The sequence below is a fragment of the Marmota flaviventris genome, chromosome X (genome assembly GCF_047511675.1).
Source record: "Marmota flaviventris isolate mMarFla1 chromosome X, mMarFla1.hap1, whole genome shotgun sequence".
In the NCBI taxonomy this organism is placed as follows: Eukaryota; Metazoa; Chordata; class Mammalia; order Rodentia; family Sciuridae; genus Marmota; species Marmota flaviventris.
In genome coordinates this window covers 102,295,830-102,320,716 of record NC_092518.1, presented here as the reverse complement: position 1 = coordinate 102,320,716, position 24,887 = coordinate 102,295,830, and the positions used below count along the sequence as shown (strand labels likewise).

Below are 24,887 nucleotides of genomic sequence, written 5' to 3'. Positions count from 1 at the left end.
TTCCATGCATAGTGGTAGAGATTTTCCCCAAGCAGTAGGTTTTGAGGAAGAAAACTCCCAGAATAAAAAAGTGATGTAAAGAAAAGTGGGTGGGGAGATGTCAGAAGGAACACTCCCTGATACATGCTTTCCAGATAAGCTATAGCTGCTTTAAAACAATTATGTGGGAGAAGGAGGCCACCAAACTACAAATCCCTTGTTCTTCCCAATTGCTATGGTTTAGATATCAGGTGTCTCCCTAAAGCATATGTGAAATGATGCAAGAAAGTTTAGAGGTGGAATGACTGGGTTATGAGAATCTTAACCTTATCAGTGCATTAATCCTCTTATAGGGATTAACTGGGTGGTAGCTGTAGACAGGTAGGCTAGGGTGTGGATGGAGAAGGTGTGTGGCTGGCAGTGTGCTTTTGGGTTTTATACTTTGTCTGGGTCAAAGGAAATCTCTTGCAGTGTGAGGGGAGCAGCATGAGGAGGAGATGCCACTGTAGCCACAACTGCATTTGTCCTTTAGGCCTCACCTGGGCCTTACCACCAGGGAGCTGTGGCCCCGAGACCCTGACAATCTCAGATTTCTTTACCTCCAGGAAGAAAAAAATTTGCACCCTGGAAGTACTTTTAGAAATCTGAAATTAGAAACTTTTTTTTTTCAAATTTGGACATGGCTAATTGAGGAGTAACAAGCCCGAATGGGCCAAACACTGGAAATAAAATATGCCAGTTCAAACTAGTACTTCTGGGAGAATATGTGGTTGGCAAATCAAGCCTAGTGCTTCATTTCGTGAAAGGCCAATTTCATGAATTTCAAGAGAGTACTATTTGGGTTGCTTTTTAAATCCAAACTGTGTATCTTGATGACACAACAGTAATATGGGATACAGCTGATCAAGAATGATACCACAACCTAGCACCAGTGTACTACAGAGGAACACAAGCAGCCATAGTTGTATAAGATATCACTGAAGAGGAATCCTTTGCAAGAGCCAAAAACTGGGTTAAAGAACTTCAGAGGCAAGCAAGTCCCAACACTGTAATAATTTTATCAGGAAACAAGGCTGATCTAGCAAATAAAAGAACTATAGATTTCCAGGAAGCACAGTCCTATGCAAATGACAACAGTTTATTATTCATGGAGACATCAGCTAAAATGTCAATGAATGCAAATGAAATATTCATGGCAATAGCTAAAAAGTTGCCAAAAAAAAAAAAATGAACCACAGAATACCGGGGTGAGCAAATTCTGCTAGAGGAAGAGGAGTAGACCTTACTGAACCTACACAACCAACAAGGAGTCAGTGTTGTACTAACTAAACCTCCAGTTTGAACTAGCTGGAATATTCTGCTTCCTAAATGTTGTTAACATCAGAATTGGAGCATTTAACCAGCTCAGTATAACTTCCAAAAAGAAGAGACTTATTATAGAGGCAAGTTTCTAATACAGAATTATATGTTTTGAACTTAATTTTTAATAACATGCATGTATCCCTCCAACTAATGTTACAGCAATAGAAAGGGAAGATGAGAAATATGTGTATACTTGTTTCATTGGAAAGTTATGAGGGAGTCATCTCTCATCATTAGGAATTAAAGACAAATGACTGGATCCATAACTAGTCATCCAGTTTCTCCAAACTGGAACAGTAGTCATCTATGGAAAAGATTTAGACATAATTAATGTGGGCTTTTGAAAAACATTTTTAGGATTCTCCAGATGTTTATGCTTAGCTGAAATATTCAGGCAAATAAGAATTTCTTTTATATAAAGTCTACATTCCACATTTTGATAATAAATTAAACACAGGAAAACTATCCCATGCCTCCAGAAAGAAAAAAAGAAATTAGTGGCATAAAAATTATAGCCAGTCCCAATTTTTTTCATATTTTATTGTTTTTAGTTGTAGTTGAACACAATATATTTATTTATTTATTTTTATGTGGTCCTGGGAATGGAATCCAGGGCCTTGCCAGTGCAAGAGGAGCACTCTACAATCCCACCCCATTATTTTTTTTTTAATTTAGTTTTTTAGTTTTAGGTGGACACAATATCTTTTTTTATGTGGTGCTAAGGATCGAACCCAGTGCCCCATGCATGCTAGGGGAGCGCTCTACCACTGGGCCATAACCCCAGCCCCCATTATTTTTTTAAATAGAGTAAAAAAGCGAATGAAACTCCATCTTGTTTTAAGAGTATAAAAACTGATAAATGCAGGGGGAGCTGGGGATATAGCTTAGTTGGTACAGTGCTTGCCTCTGCATGCACAATGCCCTGGGTTCAATCCCCAGCACCAAAAAAAATAATAATAATAAATGAAATTTAATAGTTTTCCCTTCATGTGAGCTCTTCAACAAAAATGAAACAAACTAGGTGTCTGTGACTTCTATTTAGTTACTGCTGATCGGTATATAGGTCTTGTTTGGGGGTAGCAAGGGGGCTTTTGTCCTCTTTAGACATAAATATATTGAGTGCACTAACAATTCTGTACATTCAAACTTGATTATTTTAAATTTGATTTCCAGTTGTACTGTAAATAGGGTCTTTCATTGTCCATATGTTTATTATTTTTCTGTAATATTTAAGAGTTTCTTAAAAGTATCCAAAACGTACAGTTGCTAAAACAGATAATTATTTCTTCCTCCTTTGAAAGGAAGGTGCTTCAGTTGTTCCTCAGAGCTAGATCCATAATAAACAATGTACTTGCAATTTGTAACATAAATATTGCAACGTTAGTAACAATCTTGCAACCTTGTTTTTCAACGTCCATTTTATTTTGATCAGTTCAGTATATTGCACTAATTATTTTAGATCTTTTCATTATATAAAATCTACCATGTGTCAGAGATGATTTAATCTATTTAAGTGCTGACCTGCTAGCAGAACTTGTACATTTTATAGAAATTCAGAATTAGTAAGGAAAACAGTTCACCAGTGTTTAGTTTTATATTGAAGTGCTCAGATTGGAATAGAGTGATATAAAAAGGAAAAAAAAAGAAAAGAAAAAAAAAGAAAATCTCTGTTTCCTGGTGGCTTTCCTCCACCACACACACACCTTTGCTATCACGTCCTGCCTTACTTCCGGGCCAGAGGAGTGGAGTCAGCCATGTATAAACTGAGACCTCTGAAACTGTGAGCCCCAAATAAACTTTTCCTCCTCTAAAAATTGTTCTTGTCAGGTCTTGTGGTCACAGCAGCAAAAAAGCTGACTAAAACACCAATGAAATTTCCATCTCCAAGAAGGCCCATGAGACCTCTGATGGAGTGAAGAGAGGCATCTGAGATCTTCCTCTAGTGTGTTGAGCACACATCAGATTTGAAGCTCTTGTCTCATTTTAGCTACTAACTCATGAAATGACCATGAACACTGTGTTGTGTAATCATAGTTCTCTTATATGCAGAATGGGCAAAACTAGTGGTTGTAAGCAGGAAGCCAGGCTAAATGACTTCTTATGGCCCCTTCCAGCTCTGGGATGTATGACTCTGGAAAAACTGAAGTTGTAGTATTTGACTTTTGTCCTTTATTTTGCCTTTTTAAAGTTTCACTTTACTTTTAATTGACACATAAGAATTGTATATATTTACAGGGTACAGCATGATATTTCAATACATGTATATATTGTATAATTTAAATCAGGGTAACTAGCACATCTATCACCTCAAACATTTCTTTCAAATGTCCAAAACTAGGGCTGGTGTTGTGGTTCAGTGCAGAGCGCTTGCCTAGCATGTGTGGGGCACTGGGTTCGATTCTCAGCACCATATATAAACAAATAAATTAATAAAAGTCCATCAATAACTAATAAAAATTTTAAAACAAAAAATGTCTAAAACTACATGTACATTTTTTTTTTCTGTAACAAAAGAATCAAAGCAGCCACAGAGGTGTACAGGGTGAAGAATAAGCTGGGAAAACTCTATTGACTATCATGGGGCCCTGAATTTGTAGTCATTAGGGAGAGAGGCCCTCATAAAGAAAGGCCCTAAAGACAAAAGAGGGGACAAGTATTTGGAGAACCAGAATTAGAAATAATATGGTAGGAGTCAATCTGAGAAGTGAGGAGAATAGCCTTCATGGGAGGAAACCTAACTTGTAGTCAAAACAATGGCTGTGAGGTCAGACAATCTGAATTCCAAGCCAACCTCCCTGCTTCCTAGCTACAACCTTGAAAAGGTTACTTTATTTTTCTGAGCCACAATATCCTTCTTTGTCAAGCATGGGTAACACTAGCACCTTCCTCAGGACTAAATAAAATAATGTGTAGTACAGTGGCCAACACGTACTTAGCATTCAGTACATCGTTGCTACCATTTTGCTGTCATCAAGACTTGAAGTTCTCCACAGGTATCCATGAGCTGATTTGTTCTCCTGGGTCTGTGGCACTGGGATGTGTAGCTCTTCTTTTGAAATTAAAATATCTTCATTTCTGGACTGTGATTGTGACTAAGTGGTAGAGCACTTTCCAAGCATGTGCAAAGCCCTGGGTTCAATACCCAGCACAGGAAGGAAGGAAGGAAGGAAGGAAGGAAGGAAGGAAGGAAGGAAGGAAAAGAAAGAACATGTGGGCTCTGGAAAAGAAAGAACGAACATATGGGCTTTGGAATCCATGCAGGATCTGGCCCAGGTTTTAATCAGTAAACTGTAGGAAAGTAACATAACCACCCTGAGCTAGAGTTCACTCACTTATAATGTGGGAATAGAAACCTACTTCATAGATTATGGTGAGGTTCTAATGAGAAGATAAATGCTAAAAAAATCTAGAAAAAACAACCTTGCATGTAGTAAACACTCAATGGGCACCAGCCTTTGGCTGGGTGACCAGCTTAACAAAGGACACTTGGCATACTATTTGTCCTTTATGAGATCAGCCTAAGGGTGTGAGAACATGAATTATATGTCCTGCATACATGACTGCTGTCTTGGTTTGGGAATAAGTGACATCCACAATGGGCATGGAAGATGGAAGTCCACAGTCAATATGGGAAGAAGATATATGAGGTTCTGCCCAGGAGATGAAGAGATAGTCACTTCAGTTATCACAATTGGCAATTTCCATAACTCTTTTCTCTATTCTTCCTCCTTTTCTTCCCTTCCTTCCTCCTTCCCTCCATCCATCCATCTCCCTCTCCAATGGGAGTTCATTGTGGTAGACCATTTAAGAGGAAGTGTGTTAACTCCACTTGTGGACACAATGCTCCTTCAACCCTAAATATTGGTCCTTTTATGAAATTTCTCATTTGGGCTCTTAGATAGAAGACAACTATTCTAAGAGTGGCAGTAGATATCCTGATGGGACAAAAGCACTGCAGTCTCCTCTATTCCCATGACTCTGTTAAATATCCCCATAATGTACTTCTAAAGTTCAAGATAACAAACTGGATGTAGGGAAAGTGGGATATTTCAAGACTTAATTATGCTGCACTTATGGAATCCATAAATTGTTGATGTTGACTTCATGGAAGGTAAACAGTATTACGGAAAGAGGTATAATTTGGGGAGCTCTACTTGAATAAATGGAGGAAAATTTTTTTCAGGATTTTCTATTGCACCAATGACATTTGGCAACACATGTGTACGAGTAGACAGGAAACAAGAATGGCCAGTTAATGTACATGTAGGTTGAAATGTGGATATTAACAACCAAAAAAATTGGAAAGGATGGGAGCAGGGGGCTAAACTCTATGGAGGCAGAGTTTCTTGACTAGGCCATAGCTCTATGTTGAGCTGACCACAGACAGTTCTGGCTAGGAAGTTTCTGCATTACCTGGAAGAAGTCAATACGAGCGGTATTGACACCAGCCCCTCCCAGGAGTGAAAAAATCATTAGTTATGAAGGGGAAGTTTCAACTTGGGGAAGCCTATAGGCTTAGGGCATTTTTACTCTCCTTCTGTTGTTAAAATATCATATTGTGACTGAGAGTACATCCTAGAGAGGCATATTTGATTCTGGAAAACTCAAAGGAGCCAGAGTGAATCCCAGAGGACAAGAAGCAGAAAGCACTAGGTTTAGTTCTATTCAACGCCTAAGGAACAACTGCAAATAGGACCTTCTTAGGTGGCTCAATCTGGAGAGAAAGTTATGCAGGCATTCTAGAAGGAAGATCTCTCCTGGATGGAAGCTTCTGATTTGGTTTGAGTGGGTTTTATCTCATGAGAACCAGGAAGTGGCAACCCTGGCACAGAAGGGTACAGTTCAACAGCCAAGCATTTCCTCTGGGGCCTAGTTGGGCAGGAGTTCTGATTTTTATTGATAACCTCAAAGATTCTGTTATACAGAACAAGCTCAATTCAAAGTGAAAGTCTGTATCATTTTTTTGAGATTATATTTTGCATGTTGACCAGGTTGGCCTCCCACTTAAAATCCTCCTGCCTTGGCCTCCTGAGTAGCTGGGATTACAGGCATGCACCAATGCACCTGGGCTTATTGCTTCATTTTTGTCTCATTTCTATGTCCTTTTTCCTTTAGTCATAAAAGGGAACTTGTATAAGCCAACAAAGACATGAGACAAAAATCAGCACTGATTGGATGTTGCCAAATCTCTCTTATGGGGGTCAGTTGTGTCAATATTGCTCATCATTCTGATCAATTTTACCACTTTTCCTGTAAAGAGGTTCATGTTGGGCTGGGGATGCAGCTCAGTGGTGGAGTGCTTGCCTAGCATGTGAGGCCCTGGATTCATCCCCAGTATATTATGGGGGGGGGGGGGACCCTTGACTTTAAATAATTAAAATAAAAACATGTAGCTTGTACTCATAAACATTTTATAACACTAAAGAAAACAGTGGGTAGTGTGCTCTGCTTTAAACAAACACAATATATGTTTGGGTTCACAAATAAACTAAGGGCAAATTATTGAAAAAAAATACTTCTGGGGCTGGGGTTGTGGCTCAGTGGTAGAGCACTCACCTAGCATGTGCGAGACCCTGGGTTCGATCCTTAAACAACAACAACAAAAAAGGTATTGTGTACAATTAAAAAATAAAATATGAAAAATACTTCAACATAATTCTTCATATGACAAGCTTTTTTTTAAAAAAACAATTTATGGCCAATGTTTCATAATATATGTCACATTAATCTGTTAATATCTACTTCACTGCCACATACAGAAGAGCTTATCTGAATGCAGGTCTGTTTCCTTAAAGGCTCTTTTTTATTGAAGTGCTGGGACTAGAATCTAGGGCTCACGCAGGCCAAGTACTGTACTACCAAGCTATACCCACAGCTCCTTAAAGGATCTTCCAGTGAAATGTATTACACCCATTTCCTCTCTATTCAGCTTCCAAGAAAATGACAGTGAAGCTAATTGGGTAATTCTTTTCCTAAGGTGTGAGCACAATTTTGTTAGATAGAAAGTGAGACAATAGGAAACCTTTTTTAATGAATAAACAACTTTCACAGAGACTATGTCACATTGCTATTACAACACAAATGAGCTGAAACTTTTTTGTACAGATTTGGAAGAAGGGAACCCCTAAAAAGAAATCAAGCATATAGAGGTAGTAGAATAGCAATGAGGGGGGGATCATTGTCTTAATTTCCCTTCAATTTATTACAGTGCAAGAGTAAAACGGCTGTTTAACAAACAAATGGAAATCAAACACACATACACATTTGCCACTATTTTAATCCTGGCATTACTGAGAACTGCACACAACAATGGAACTACTTAATCTAAGATAAGCCAATGGTGCCACACTGAACTTTTTGCTCTCCTTTTATTTTGTTGTGGTTTATTGTCATTGCAACAATAAATGAATGTTAATTGACTTTTAAAACGACGCATACGCTACAGTATTGCTTTGTAAACTTCTGTTCATCACATTTGCTGCAAAAAGTTTTTAAAGGACTACAGAGTCATAAAGCAAAAGCTTTAAAGTGATACCAGGAACAGAGATCACAGGCACTTCTCTCTGGAGGTTGATTTAGCATGTTCGGAAATGCCCACTTGTAAGTGAAAATTTCTTCATTTTACCTCTGGATGTGCATAATCCAGATTATTAACCAGTTAAACATGGAACAAGATGAGCTATCATTCTGAAATGAACTGAACGTGTGCATTTTACATGGCTCCTTTTCCTTCCCTCTCTCTGCACTCAGAAAGGGGCATAAAGTGAAGTTCATGCAGCTGGCTGCTTTTCACAACTGTCTTCAATCATGAATCAAACTCATTCCTCAGGCCGCTGGGCTGAAAACCTGCCCTTTTCCAGTACTCGGGCTGCCTTTCATTCACATCTTTGTCACACAACTCTGCTATGACTCTGCCTTGGTGAGTGGAAATGGATGTGAAGTCAAGGTCAACAATTGGGGACTCAAGCAAGGAGTCCCTGAATAAAACTCTCACCTTGGAAATGGAAGTGGCATGAGGAACACAGTCCCCGGTGGATTATAGTCCATCAACAGTATGCAATCTGTTGATGGCAAGAGACCTCTGGGTGCTGTGAACCAGCCTCAGGAGTTTTACCACTCCAATGGCCAGTCACAGGGGATTATCTGAGCCTAGGCCAGCTTCATAGTTAGAGCTGGAATCGCCACATACACAGTGACGTGACTTGACCCTGCTATTAAAGCAGCATTGGCCTAGAGCAGTCAGCTGTCAGAAAAGGCAAGCTGTTAAAATAGTCAATTCTCCGCTCCCCTAAGTCAGGGGAAAGCACTCTTCTCTAGTTGTCTACAAAAAATTAGTTTCTTCCTTTTTCATTTTCTACATTTTGCTGGTTATTAGCTAGCAGCAGTATTATGGTACAAAGCAGAAAGGCATGGTGTCTGCTTGCTACCTAGTATACATATATGTATGTGTGTATAGGTACACACAGAGACAGACAGAAAGACATAAAATAACCTACTAGGAAAAGACTGGGTCAGTCAATACAGACAGAAAAACTAACCCAACAAGTGGCACTATCTACCAAGGGGGAACTCTTTATCCTTCTAGCCTAGATTTAACCTTATGTCTTTTCTATATATACTCCTCATTCTCTGGCTTGGCAGCAAGACCAATTTACAAAGAGTAAAAATGGTCAAGTCTAACTGATTACCCTGTTCAAGTATGTCTCAAATAAAGCCAAGGACTATGTTTCACTAGCCTTAAGAAACATAAGCTTACTGTGGAACAACTTAACTGTGTATCTACAACTACTGAAAGTAAAGTGCAATTCTACCTAGCCAAGATCTTCATGTGTTGGAATTGGGTACTCCCTTATCAAGAGGCATTCTAAGGTATGGAATTTCATGTTCTATGATATGGAATCATAAGAAATCTACTTCCTTATTGACTTGGATTAATCAGAGATGTTTTAGGTAACTTCATTTTACTGGCAACCTTCCATTGTGAGCTTTTGGGGTGCTTTTGTGATGTGCCTGCCATGCCTGTTAAATAATATTATGTATAACACAAACTATTAAATATGTTTGTCTGCAAAGTTCAAAATCAAGAATGGTTACTTGCTGGATGACCATATTATCTGGGCAAAGTATTTAATATTGCTGAGCTTCAGTTTTCTCATCCATAATATGGAGATAATAACTGCTCTGAGAAAAAAAAATGATATAATGAGCTAATATAAGTGACATCACCTGGGTTAGTACCCAGTACATCATAGGCTTCCAATGCATTTTTGTTGAATCTGTTATTTTGGACGGCATAAAAAAAAATACCATGAACTAAGTACACAAGTCATAGATTGTAAAATCCAATCACCCTGTAATGGGTGAGTTTCTGGAGAACAAGGAGTGATGACTTGGTTATTATAATGGAGCAACAACTTAAGGCTTCCATCCCATCCAAAATTCTAGACCTTCAAGCAACATTAATTTTTAGCTCTTATGGAAATGAGAAAATGTTTGCTGGTCTATGTTAGTCCCTGTCTCTGACCCTCATTTGTTCTCCAGTCTTTTCACTTTCCAAAACAGACTTAACACCAAAAGAAATTAGCTGCAAACCATCAAGTTATGGTGCAAAAATCAGTAGTGCAAATTCCACCAAGCTTATAGGTATTGCAAGTGGGCAGTGCATGTAAAGGCAGTGTTCTATGCAAATGTAGGCCTTCGATGACATTTTGTAACTATAACATATCTAATAAAGCTATGACTTGTTGAATGTCCCCCCTTGTGAAGGCACTGTGCTGTGTGACTTTTGAAATATCACATTTAATGTTTATAACAACTGTTCATAACAGTATTTATCATCACCATTTCATAGATGAGGAAACTGGGGCTCAAAGTTAAATCACTTGCCAAAGTAACATATCTGTTATATGGGGAACCATATGACCTTTTTCTTTATTGTGTTTACACTAGATAATAGGAAACTACAGTACTAGGACCATGTTACGACCACTTGGTTGGGCATCAGATGGGAGGGAAGAGCCTCTAATTTCTTGCTGCCTGAGACTTAAAGAATCTGATTGAGCAATTAACTATGCCTTTATTCCATTCTATCTATACATTCTTCACCAGCCCAGTCTACCCCAAACTTCAAATCTGGTAACATAATGCTCTGACAACTCCATTAATCAAGTGCAGAAAAACATTTGGTCTCTGCTTACACAAGTCTCTGGATCATTTCATTCTCCCTTTCCTATTTATGGCCATGGGTGGTGATAGAAGTCCTAGTGTCTTGAGCATGACCTTCTAACCTTAACAGAGTAGGCAGACATGGCTCCTTTTCCTTCCCTCTCTCTACACCAGGAAGAGGCACGAAGTGAAGCTAATGCAGGTGGCTGCTTTTCACAACTGTGAATAATGCACCACAGCTATCCAAAATCACATAGATGAGACAACTTGCCTGAAGGTATGAATGCAACAACTTCCTTCCTCCCAGCCTAATCTTTTCACTCTGTCATGATAGTCCCATACTCATGATATTACTTCAGGTTCTTCTGATACCAAGGAATCAAACTAGTGTTAAAGAAGCTCAACAATGCTTACTCCTACCTCCTCAACCCTTCTTCCCCACCCCCAATTGAAAACTGTGGCCCACTGTAACTAGGAAAAATGACAGTGTTTAGACAATGACATCATGGATTGTCTGGCTCTTTAGGATTCTACCCCATCTGGTTTCTTTACATTTTTAATATTGAATAGTCCTTCATCAAGTATTTCAGCACATTCTAACCCATTGTCTTGATCCTCAGAACCTTGAAAAGGGGTGGGGTATGTAGGATAGTGGGGGATGGCTGTAATATGCCAAACTGAATGTCATTTCCTCTAAAGGGTTAAATATTATCTTGCCTAAAATCCCATTCCTGACTGCACTGGGAAAAATATACTTCTAATCAGATTGCTGAAAAAAAATGCCCATAATAGATTATCATAAAAGACATTCCTGTGATTCATGTCTTCATTCTGGAACAATAATTCTTTCAGCCCTGTTCTGTATGACACATAGAAATTGGATTTTTAACTATACCCTGGCATCTACCATAATCTTTGCTAAATCACTTAGCTATTTTATGTTGTTTATTTCAAACTGGAAAAATGGATTCTATGAAAATAGATGACCTTAGCATCATTTGGAAATTCTTTTAAACATCCACCAGGATAGATAGAAAGTCCCCAAATTGGGATCAATGTAGTAAAAACTGATTAAAAGAAAAAAAATGTGCATTTCTAGTATTGTTATTCCCCCAAGGTACATGGTAAACCACATCAATAAATAAAGCAATGGACTTTTCAGTAATGTACACTTAAATAGTTACAAACACACATGTAGAAAAAAGGATACAGTAGTGCAAAAAATAAATTATTAAAACAGACAGAAGTATGAACATTATTTTACACAATGCTCTATAAAACCTGAACCATTTGGAATGAGACCTCAAGTCAGTGAGATAATGCAGCAACGTGATTCATTATTAGTATCTTTGCTTCACATTTCAATCACATAGTTATTCATCTATGAAAGACAAATTAAAGCAAAATTGTCTTAAACTTTCAGGAAAAAAATTTTTGTTAAAATCAATTTTTCCTGGGTTCTTAAACACCTCTGCTATTTATGTAGTTATGCAGCATTTCAAGAAGCATCTTAAGACAGAAAGTTCCAAACAGGTCACATTCTTTTGGTCTTTCTACTTGATTTAATTGTCTGTGTGATCAAAAGCAGAGTAATGCCTCTGTTTGCTTGATACCCCCCTTCTGTTAAGATGTTATTGCAATTAGAAATATTTACAAGAAGACTTCCCCAAGGCAATGGGGAGGGTGGGAGTTCCTCTTCAACGATCCAATCTTGCTAGTTTTGGTTTCGGGATATAAAGGCCAGGACTCGCCGAATACCGTTCAATCTATCTTTTAAAGACCTCATTGCTAGGAATGGGAGCTGAGCACGGCTTTCCAAGGGAAGAACAGCTAATGTCCACCAACACCAGGCAGGACCATTTGGGTTGATCTGCAACAGAGAAACACAATGGGATCATCTTATTCCCTGCAAGCCATATGGGTCTACAGATTTTCAAATGCCCAAAATAAACAATCCAGGTAGAACTGCTTCTGTGTGTGTGGTCGAGACTGGTAACTGCCTCCATATTTATTTCCTCTTTATTTTAGCTGAATATATAGCTGCCTAGGCGGTAGTGGAGAGGCACTGCATTTCTCAGCCTCCCTTATAGCTAGGTGAGGCCATAAGACAAAGTTCTGGCTAATGGGGTATAAAGGGAAGTGTTATGTCTGGTGTTTGGGTCATACTCTAAGGAAAGAAGCATGTGCCCTCTTCTTCCCTCTTTCTCCTGGCTTTCCTCTAGCTACACAATGAACATGATGATGATTTTTTAAATTTTCTTAATCAAAAAGGCATAAACAACATTCTAAGGATGGTAGGCCTTTGTGATGGAGTCTGGACCCTGAATGGTCTCATGGAATAGAGCTACCCTAGCCCTCCAAGACTCAGACCCTCTATTCCATTGGAGCTAGATTTATTTTGAGTACTTGTTAAAGCAGACAAGCCAACACCCCATGCCTTCTAGCCAGTGTGATGTCATGAGCTGGAATATCCCTATTTAGGCCCTTCTACTTTTAAGATCCTGTTTAGGTCCTTTGGACTTTGTAGGTCTTTAATTCCCATGACTCCACAGGCTTTATAGGTGTCGTAACTCCTTCCATTTTCTTATTCTGGCTGAAGGCAATAGTCTAGCTATGCCAAGTCACTATACAGGGCCACAGCTATCTTCTCCCCTAAAACCAAGGGCATGATTTACAGTTTCAAAGAACAGCAATCCCATTTTGCAAAAATTCCAATTAAAAACACATTCATATTAACCTTCATATTTCTCCATGTTTCTCTTAAATAAAGAGCTTTCTTGTCCCATCTATATTCTTCACCAAAATTCTGTCTGTAATCAGTTTCCCCAGTACATTTTAAACATTGGCAACTTATTTCTTATGAAACTCAAAATGAGTTTTCTTTCTAGAACTTTCAGGAAATTGGTTTTAGTAACTAACTATGGAGAACTACATTCTAGCCAAACTCCTTACACCTGGAATTATTTAGCTCCAAATTGGATCAACTGATTCTCCCCAAATCTCACTGCCCTCTTTACTTCTCTGTCTCTAGCTTCACCTGGATTCTTTTTTTGTCCCTCACTGCAGTCTGCAACATGATCTCCCTCCTATAATCATTTTGCATATTAGATTGACATTCAGAATTCTTTCCCAGGATCATCAACAAAGATATTGAAGCTGATGTTAATCTTTGTGGCAGTTTCTAGGAAACCTCCTCCTGGAGCTAAGAACAATCATTCATAGGGCTGCTGGGCTGCAGCACTGGCTAGCAAACTGGATGGCCTTTTGGTTTTTGCTGGTGCTGCCATTGACAAAGCAACATGATAACAAAACTAAAAAGAAAAGAAACAAAACCCAAAATTTCAGCTTTCTGTGTCATTAAGTTCTTATAAATAATACTGTAGCATCTGTATTTTTTCCTGTGGAAGATGCAGTAAGCACTGCTGATCTCTATCTTCTGCCTGACTCGGGGAGAATGTGTCCCAGAAGATGAAGGGGAGCGTCAAGATTGATCATGGAGCTTGCTCAGAGCTCTGCTGTAATCCTGAGTCACCATGGCCCAGAGCCAGAAGCTGGGTCACTGGGAAGCACTTTCTGGCCCTTCTCCCTTCAAACTCACAATGCCTTCGTATGAAGGAAAGGAGCCATCTTTGTGGTCTGAGGAAAGCAAAATATATCAGCCCATAAGGAAGCAAGACAGATGTCTTAGAGCCTCAGAATGCAAGAGGAAGAGGAGACATTAGAGACCTCCTCATATAACTCTCTCACTTCAGAGAAAAGCTGAGAAAGGGGAAGGGATTTAACCAAGGTCACACTGCTAGAAAGGTAAACAGGATCAGTCATTTGGCAGAGAAACCAGAATATACATATTCAAAATATTCATATTTTTTTGCTGTGTCAAGAATGAACCTAAGTAATGAATCAAAGAAGTTACAGGAGTGAAAAGATGGTGGTAAAGAAATATTTGGTTAGGATATCTCCATCCTTGTCCTAGGAAGGAAGCATTCCTAGAACTGGAGTTCTCTGAAAGTACTCCTTGATTTATACCAGGCAGGCAAAGAAACTACTTTCTCCTCTTTCCTAGTGGGCTTTCGATCTTCAGCTTGATCTTGTAAATGGACCTGTCCCTCAAGGTAGAAGACTGATATAATAGGACCTAATCAACTATTTTCTGGTATGACTCAAATGAGGGTAACTTTAAGGATGGGGTCAGTTTTCTTAGGACCTGTTTGCTCTGATGAGGACAACAGTGAATGTCTAGATTTGCAGGACTAAGTATGGATCAGCATGGGCATGAAAAGTTCTTGTGGCCTTGCAATTAGAATCTTGGAGGGTAACTGGCCCTATCTCCAAGCTCCTGCATTAATAGAGGAGAAGTTCTAGAGCTCTCTGGAAGTGGCAGCCTTTGATTTTAGCTCCCACAATACTTTTCTCTTAAATCCTGGCCTTTGCATATATCTTGTTACCCTAAACTTACCAAGTTATAAGTCTGAACTCCATTGAACATTCTTTTGTTGATGGTATCTATATTACCATTCACTCACCTCACTTCTCTCTCAATGTCTATCTTAGATTCAAGTTCCAATGCTTTACTTCAGTTACCCCAATTCTGATTTAAAATCCTATTGGTTTTACCCATGATGCTCACTGTCTAGCCAAATAATACCAAATTGTATCCATTTTCCCCTTTACACTTAGGATTTGCTGAATGACCACCACACACCTATCTAATCACAAGCCTCAAGCACTCCCATCTGATGGGGCAACCCATTATATGAAGACATTTTTATATACCTGGGGATCAGCATCTTTTTCTGGCATTGGACCAAAGTGACTGAGTATCCGATTCTTCAGAGATGATTTGAGTGAGTGAAACCATGATGCCGCTTGCTCATAGACACAGTTATGCAATCCCATAAGTTCAGCACAATCCTCTCCCTGAACCTGAAAGTATCAAGGTGGAAGTGAGACATTCTGTACCCTCTCCATTCCTCCCAGAGTTGCTTTTGATGTTGACCCTCTTTAAGCATCCCTTCTGCCTTCCTGTGGCAAGGCTCACCCACACATCTTTCTCCTGTATATGGTATGACACACTCCATAGCCAGGTGCATATATGGTTGGGGGTGGGAAGCAGGAAAGTTCACCTGTGGAGAGTAGCCAAAAGAGCAAGATGCTCAGAAAGCCAAACGGTGGAACAGGCCTGAGCGGACACAGATTATGCTGGTGTAGGCCTCTGTCCTTTTTGTTTTTACACTTGTTTTCCCACCGCTCTCTGGGAACAGAGATATAAATGTGTCTCAATGTGTAACTATCTCCAAAGTCAAATACATTTATTTGCTGATCAAATATTCATTAATCTACTACATAGTGAATGTAAATATAAATTAATATGGGATGACTGACTTCTTCCACCCATTTGCTAAAAAAACTGAGGATTAACTGGACAGGTCATCTTTCTGCTTTAGGGGATGATTAGTGATTCTGCTTTCAGGGAAGGGCTCTTAGCCATGTTGTACATTTAAAAATCCAAATGCATATGTGAATTTACAGTGATCACAAAAGAAAAAATAAATTGATAATAAATACTTATGTATAGGCCCCACTCCAGATCTATCCCCTGCTTTCCCTGGTGGAGACCTAACTGGGCTCTACCAGGGAAAGGGCCCCAGGGTTGGTCTGAGGTAGCATTTATATATATATATATTGTTGTTGATGCACCTTTATCTTATTATTTATTTTATGTAGTGCTGAGACTTGAACCCAGTGCCTCACACATGTTAGGCAAGTGCTCTGCCACTGAGCCACAACTCCAGCCCCCTGAGGTAGCATTTCTTATGCATAGCTGCAACTCAGCAGCTAAACAGGGAGAGCCAGGACAATGAGTGCTGTCACTACAAATCTGCAATTGGACAGCAATCCAGCAGCATTTAGCATTGCTGTAGCAATCTGGTGAGAAATCACATGGCCCCAAGACAGTTCTGAGAAATCCTTTTGCAATCATCTTTGTATGCCAAGTTACAAGGATTCTTGGCACTAGCCACCCTCACCTTTTGATCTTCAATGTATTCAATGTCAGCTGTGTTGTAGCCATCTCGTTGACCCTGATGGAGCACCTTGAAGCGCCTCTTGCCTATGCTGTCAACCACAGAGCGACCATCGGCAAAAAATTGAACATTTCTGATCTCTAAGATACAGCCATATTCTGCAAACCTGTTTAAGAAGGTAGATCCTTGAGTTTTATTTCACTGGCCTGGACCTCAATCATTTCTATAACCCTGTGCTGTGCCTTAAGGAACATCTGCCTATTTACCTGTCCCTGGGTTTCAACTGCAACTGTACAATAGTTGGATGGAGCTAAAATATGAACCTGGACAGTTTAAGTCCAGGGCCCATGTTCTTATAAAACAAGTTTTATAATAAATACCACCTGCTTAATAAAGACCAATTCTGGGTTTTTTTTAAAATAAGCAGCCTCTCACACAGTAACAGGCAGTGTTTATATGAAAAAAAAAAAAAAACCCTTAACATAGCAGTATAACTACTACCATTTATTGAGCACATATTGTGTACCAGTGCTATGGTTTGAATGTCTGCTCCCTACAAAACTCATGCTGAAATTAATTAAGATGTGGAAACTTTAAGAGGTGATTAGGCCAAAGGGGTTCTGTCCTCATGAATGGATTGATAGAGTTAAGAACAGCTTGGTATAACCCCCTTTCTCTCCACCCCCCCAGCTTCTCTTTGCCCTTCTGCCATGTTATGATGTAGCAAGAAGGTCCTTGCTAGACACTGGCACCTTAATTTTGGATCCTAGTCTCCATAACTATGAGAAATAAATTTCTATTGTTTATAAATGACTCAGTATATGGTATTCTGTCATAGCATGTCAAAATGGACTCAGACAGCTGGGAACTGCACTTAGTGCTTTATGTGTATTATTAACTCATCAATCCTCCCAACAAATAAACCCAATGAGGTAAGCACTATCATCTTACCCACTTAACAGACAAGGAAACTGGATATAGAGAGGTTTGAATAACTTGCCCAAAATCAAAATTGCTCCAAGGATGAAATTAGAATATAAATCTAGGGAGTTTGACTCCAGAGACCACATCATTTTTTCTTCAAAGTGGTCATGTATGCCAGGCAAGTGCTCTACCACTGAGCCAAATGCCCAGCCCCGGCCTACACTCTTATAAAACAAGTTTTACAATATAAACTACCTGCTTTACAAAAGACTGACTCTAGGATTCTTTTAAACAGGCAGCCTCTCACTTAGTAAATGTTGCACCAAAGAGACCATCATCCTTACAAATGCTCCTGTTCTTAAGCTGGCTAAACCTCATGAGATAGGTCTCCCTACCTCTGGGAACACTCCAGAGTGAAACAAAAACATCCCTCTCTACCAACCTCCCTTTACTCCCAGGGCTTCTCACTTACCCTTTGACAGGATCTCCAAGGCACATGCCAAACTGTCTTGTACCTGTTTCGATACATCTGCGAATCATCAGGCGGTAACAAGGCTCAAAGATGTGTAGGGGACAAGGAACAGTGGGATAGGCCATGGTGCACACGAAAATAGGCACGTTCTTATTTAAGCTGTCAGGAAGAGGACATTAGATGGATCTCAAAGCAATGGAGTAGAACACAAAAAGGATGGTCAAATATCACCATGTAATTCCCCAGAGAGAAGGCAAGTAGCCATCAAATTTTGATGACTGATAAAAAAAGTACTAATGTTGTGATCTGAGTCCCACAATGTGGTGCAAAGGTTAACCTAAGGTCTAAGAGATTAAAATTGGATTGCACATGTTCTAATGTGGCTTCAGAAGTTCTCTAGTACTTTAAGATTGTGAGTTATGGCTATGTTGTGTATTTTTTCTTTCTATGATTCATCTCTTCACTCAAAATGGTCCCTCTTTAGGTGTTTTGCTGACAAATACTGAAGGTATAAGTGCATCAAGAGGTGATGGGAAATTCTTTGCAAGGTCCTCGTGACATCTCAAATTTGTAACACCTTCCCTGCCAGAAATGTGCATGGAAAGACCAACTAGGAAGAGGAGCAAGCAAGAGACAGAGAAGAGTAATTTAACCCACTGATGCTCAAATACTCTTGTGCATCAGAGATACCAAGGACCCTTAAATCCAGATGACTAGGCCACCGTACTCCCAAGGATACTGATGGGATTAGCTATGGAACTAGGATCCAGGGATTTGTGTTTCAACAGTACCCCCCAAAGATTCAGACACATGACCCACTGCAGAATCCCCAACAGGGCCAGCTCCTCTTTATCCTCTTATTTGATAAACAATCCATTGCAGGAACATTGAACCTAAACCTACAGAGATATAAAACTATCTGCACAAATCCCAAAAGGGTTAGGTTTAGAATTCCTTCAAATAGAAAGCCCCAAAGTATGTTCCCATATTTACTAATAACACCTTATGTGATATTTGAGAATATGGCTCAGAGAGACTCAAGGTTAACTTTAGAATGAGGGGAAAAAGAAAATGATGTTCTGAGTAGTTTCAGTATAAGTCAGTATAAAAACATTTCTAGTTTCAGAGGAAACATTATTTAAAGTGAGAGAAACATTCAAACAAAGTGATGGCAGAGTTTAGAAATATTCTCTACAGGGTGGACATAAAACCAGAACAGTTTTTTCTTGTTTAGTTGCTTTTTGGTTTTTGCTAACAGGAAACCATGCCTCACAGAATACTCACAAAATACTGTAAGAACTGCACTATGGATGTGAGGGTGGGGGGGGGGCGGTAATAAAAGGGGCAGAAATTAGTGGTGGCCCCTTACTTCTTCCGCTAACTAAGCAGACAGAGCTTGGAGCCTCAATTAGCAGAAGTTCTCCTGATTATGCTATTCCAGTTTACTCCTCCCAGCAAGGCCCGTTACAAGTGCCAAGATGCCTATTAGTTTGTGAATTTGGCTTATGCATCTTTAGTGGTGTGTTGGTAAATGCTTAACAACTGGCTTTGGGGTAGAGGGAATCCTACTTTATACCATTTGCTGATTTCCATGGTATGAATGTTTTCACCATGGCCAGTTTAAAGTTGCCACCAAGATATCTCTGAATAAGGAGCTGGGGGGAAAAAATCTGCACATTCAACTCTCATGAGCTGGTATGAATGAAACTGAAAACAGAAACATGCATATACATACTTAGACAGTTCTTCCATTTCTTCTTCATGAAGCCTTCTTCGTTCCTTTAGTTCCTCTGGAAGGAACTTAGCTATTAGCTCTTCCATTATTACATTTTTGCTGTATTTTCTTGATACCAAGCACTATATGGGGAACAAAGCAATTTGATATTATTCAATCATCAAAAAAAAAAAAAAAAAAAACCACAAGGACTTCTAACACAAACAACAGAACAGCCAAGTGACTCATATATTGGAGTAATTTGGACCCACAATTTAGCAGCTAACACTCTAATATATGTATTCTCCAGATATCAGAATTTAGTTTTTTAAACATGTAAATGATCACCTTCATTTAATATATATATATATATATATATATATATATATATATATATATATATATATATATATTATAGATGGACATAATACTTTCATTTTATTTATTTATTTTCATGTGGTGCTGAGGATCAAACCCAGTGCCTCACACATGCTAGGCGAGCACTCTACCACTGAGCCACAACCTCAGCCCCAATGATTACCTTTATAATTAGGAAAAAATTAACAGGAATAAGCCTGCATTAAAGTTTTTAAAAACTCATTGCTTTCCCCAAACAGGAACATTAGAATTATGCTCTTGTCCCCAAACAAGGAAAACTCTTCCTCTTTCCTTTTTCTGATTATTGTGTTTATAAGCTCACAGAAATGGACTCTCTTTGGGATGTGCTGAAAGTCAATAGTCAAAAGCAATGTTCACTGAACCTTTCCTTCCCTTTCCTGACCTTCCCCCATTCCAATCCAGTGTTTGGCTTCTGGATATTTACAATTCTGTACATTTTATTCTAACTTTAGTTAAGAAAAAAAAACACACACAAGCAGCTACATACTGGTGATTTTGTTCATCTATTTGCCTTTTTAGTATGACATCTAGGTATCACTGAAATTATAAGCCATAATTTCAGAACCAAACTCAGGCTCATTTGGAACTATCACTTTCCTTCCAAATACCCTTACCACATACATATCTAGGGATCTGAAAGCAGTGGGTATGTAATGCTGTGACCCAAACAATAGATGTTAAAACATCTAAATTGCTTGCTGTGGAAACTACCCCTACCAACCCAGCAGGGGGAGCTCCTGAGTAGACAATTTGTTTCTCTCCCTGTATGGGCAGTCTCTTTTCTGCATTGAACGTGATTGGAATACTTATCCCTGTGTAAAATTGTATAAGTGTAATTCTGTATGACTACACAGAGAAAGATGAGAATATCTCATAGCCCTTGAGTCTGGGACTACACAGCAACTGCCTCCTGGGTGCCTTTTCAGTCACCAACATTGCATGACTACAGAGAACCAACTGTGTTGCTCAGTGCCAATGTGGGGGGGGGGGGAGCAGAGACTCAGGAGGTAGCCAATCCAGAGAGAAGACCTCTCTGCTGCTGCTAAAACAAAAACCCAGAAAGGGCACATTCTAAAATGTTAACAGTGGTTTTCTTTAGGTGCTGAGCATTATGGGTAGATTTTCTTCTTTCTGCTTATCTGAACTTTGTAGTGTTATCACAACATACATGTATCTTTAAGCATAAGGATCATGGGTTTATCACCTACAATCAGGCCAGCAAATCCCCCACAGCATGACTTTGACCCTCCCCTGATCCTGATACACACCCTCAAAGCTATACATGATGATTATTTCACTCTGTTCCTTTAGTGTAAATGTTAAGAGTTTGGGACAAGCACAACATGGGCCTACATTAACCTAGAGATAATCTTGCATGTTCAGTTTCAACTCAGGAATGACAGGGGTCAAGGAACATCAATACTCATTATAAAATGTGACTCATAATCCCTGATGGAGGTAAACCAAAACAGATTCCTGGGTCTTCTTTTGATAAAGGAAAATTCCATCAGGTCCATTTGAAAACTGAAGGTAGGAGTTTGTGTGGTTAGTTTTAGAGAACTTGGAAGGCCCAGGTCTTTTCAAGTAGCCAAACATCTGCAAATAAGTACAGTGACTCCAAAGAGGTTAGACAAGGACCAAAATGATAGTCTACAGGTTTTTCCAGGAACCTGGGAGATGATCTCTTCAAAGCACAGAATAAACATTGATGATAAGAGGACATTAGAGCTATCTGGCACAAGCCCAGAGAGGACAAAAGATTCACCAAAGATCAAAGTGTATCAGGTACCATGATGGGATTAGAACCAGGATCCATGTTCATCATCTATTTAATACTTTAGTTTCCAGCACAAATTACTTGATTTAATTTCCTGAAGGACTTTGTGAAGAGGCAAGTGGTGTCTAGAAGACAGCAGAAACAGATGGTTTGAAAGGGTATTGGGCTCTAGCATAGAGTAGTAGCTTGGGACCCAACTAAACACCAAGTATACCCAATTACAAGCAAGCCAATCCATCCAAGAAAGAAATATTGGTTTACCTGAGCAAGGCCATCTTTGCATAATGGACACTTTGCATTGTGATCTAGGCATCTTTCAAGGCATTTTAAACAGAAGGTGTGCCCACAAGGTGTTGTCACTGGCTCATAGAATAATCTGAAATTTAAGAATCAAAATGTAAGAAAATCAAAATGTGATAGAAGACAGGGTACTCATGGTTCAGGTTTAATTGGGAAAGCCTATGTGGGGAGGATACCTTTTACTTTTAATCACTGCTATTGTTGCACTCCAAGAAAGAATTTGCTTCTGATTTCTGGGACATTTTTAAAATAATGCATTTGTTAAAGTTTAGAATATAGCTAGATCGTTTTTGAAACATTGATTCTAGTCTATCTCTTCAAAATAGAAAGATTTTTTTACCCTTGTCTGGTCCAAGAAAAATAGAGATTAGTGCCTAGAATGTCTGAATAGATTCCATTCTAAAGATGTTAGCCCACTTATTCATCTGAGTATACATAGACATACATATAGACACACACACACACACACACACTTAAGCACTTTACACTATGTTACCATGAGAAAACTTGATTGCTCACACTGATTCCTTTTTTTCACCTAAGCAACCTTTATTGCCTTAAGGATCTTGAAATTGCATCTAACAAACATAAGTCTTTTATATGGATGAATAATTTTACTAGAGTTAATAGAGTAATACTTAATATTATTAAGTGCACACTGATATAATAGATAAACACAGATATACATTGACATATACCCACATATATGCATATGTATAGATATATAAATTATACTTCAATTAGATTCTATTTCAATTGTTTGGGAAGGCAAGATATTTTCGAAGCAATCTGGGGATCCTTTATTAAAGCTATCCTGTACCTTCAGAGATTCATGAATTTACTTCATATAAAGAGAGGCTCACCTGCAGCAGGACCAGGAAGCAGGAGCAGCTGATGATGACAACTAAGAAGTGGGGCTCGCACTCATCAAGAGGATGAGCACAGAAAAGGAAAGAGGATTATAGCTTATTTTGACCTCTCAAGAGTGTTCAAAAGAGAGGAAGACACTGATGGCTGCACAGCTCCCTCGTGTGGCCAGGAGGTGCACCAGTAGCCTGGCCTGCACTGCCAGCCTGAGCCCAAGAATCAAAATACAAGAGCTAAATGTACTTGAGAAGAAATGGAACCCACCAACTAGAATAAAACTCAGGTCCACTGGGGATACAGTCACTTGTCTAAGTATACGCAGTCAACTGTTGACAGATGAAAAGTCTCTCCAACTTTCATTTCCTGTCATGTGCCTTTTCTATTAGACAATGATTCTCAACCACTGATGTGCATCAGAATCACCTGGGGGAACTTTTTCTTTAAACAGCCTTATTGATGCATAATTGACATACATACAATAAACTGAACATACTTAAAACATATGATCTGGTAAGTTTTGACGTATGCACACATTTATGAAAACATCACCACAATCCAGATAGTGAGTATACCCATTACTTCCAAATGTTTCCTCCTGGCCCTTCCCAAACCAACACCTTCATCATCTTGGAGCTTTCAAAAAGTCCAGAAGCCCAGTACTACATCTAAGAAATCCAGATCGGTAGGCCAAATTTCAGGCCAGGTACCAGGACTCTTTTACAGCCCCCCTGAGTGGTTTTAATGTGCAACAGAGGTTGAGAATCACTGTGTTACACAATCCTACTAAGCTCTGTATAGATGAACCTTCTGTATTGGTTTTTGAACATAATTATCAGAGTCACTGATAGAGATTTAAAAACATACATGTGGCAAAGCTCTGCTGGTTAAAGTCCCAGATTCAGCAGATCAGGGAGAGGGAGTGATTTGATATTTTTAACAAGCCCATGAAGGTCTGAAGTAGAGGAGAGACTTCATGTATTTACTTTTTGTACATTTGAATTTTACCATTCTGCTTCAAAAGTAATTGATTTTTCTAACAGAATTAATGTTTTATTAAATTTGCCCAAAAAGTAACATTAAATATAAAAAAGACTATTTATGATAAGAGTTTCTAACTGGTGCACTAAAGTAAGAAGAAAAAGTATGCAAATTAGAAAGGAAGAAAATTAATCTGTCATTACTCACCAATGGTATGATGAATAACAAATTTAGAACACATAAAAGCATGTACAGAATGATTGTTGGAATTAATAGAATTAGTGAGGTTTCTAGGTAAATATACTTACACCCAATTGTATTTCTATATACTCACAATAAACATTAGAAAATAATTTCTTAAAAGATAACATTTACAACTGCTTAAGAAAAAAAACAAGTACCCAGGAATAAATCTAACAAAAGTTCTGAGTCCTCTTTTGGAAAAAGCTATAAATACCTCATTGAATGAAAGTAAAGAAGACCTAACAAGTTCCAATAAAAATTCCAATGGGTGGGCTGAGGCTGTGGCTCAGCGGTAGCTCATTTGCCTGGAATGTGTGAGCACTGGGTTCGATCCTCAGCACAATAAATAAATAAATAGATAGATAGATAAATAAATAAATAAATGCTCATTGACAACTACAAAAATATTTTTTAAAAATCCCAATGGGTGATTTCATTTGTTTTGTGGAACTTGACAAGTCAATTTCTAAACTTAATGAGGATATGCAAAGGGCCAAGAGCCAAGACGCATCTGAAGAGCAACAATGTGGGAAGACTTGCTCTACCAGACATCAGAACTTATTATAAATCTGTGGTGATTAAAAGAGTAAATGACTAGCACAAGGGCAAATAGACACGTGGGAATGAATAGAAAGCCCAGGAATAGACCCAGACATGGATTCTTAACTTATGACAAATGTGGCA

General features: G+C 38.8%; 1 protein-coding gene and 1 pseudogene across 2 annotated transcripts in view; one reads left to right on the top strand and one right to left on the bottom strand.

The window, feature by feature from the left end:
- Positions 1-658: 658 nt before the first annotated feature.
- LOC114092051 (ras-related protein Rab-5A pseudogene) lies at positions 659-1,308 on the top strand (annotated as a pseudogene).
- A 6,039-nt stretch (positions 1,309-7,347) lies between these two features.
- Lonrf3 (LON peptidase N-terminal domain and ring finger 3) overlaps positions 7,348-24,887 on the bottom strand; it is a 38,243-nt gene continuing 20,703 nt past the window's right edge. For both annotated transcript variants that reach the window (XM_071606833.1, XM_027930864.3), the window contains 6 exons: positions 22,077-22,191; positions 19,661-19,782; positions 17,926-18,084; positions 16,533-16,695; positions 15,280-15,429; positions 7,348-12,376 (listed from right to left, as the gene is read on the bottom strand). In XM_071606833.1, coding sequence (XP_071462934.1) covers positions 12,221-12,376; positions 15,280-15,429; positions 16,533-16,695; positions 17,926-18,084; positions 19,661-19,782; positions 22,077-22,191 — 865 coding nt within the window. In that variant the 3' untranslated portion in view covers positions 7,348-12,220. The remainder of the gene's footprint in view (positions 12,377-15,279; positions 15,430-16,532; positions 16,696-17,925; positions 18,085-19,660; positions 19,783-22,076; positions 22,192-24,887) is intronic.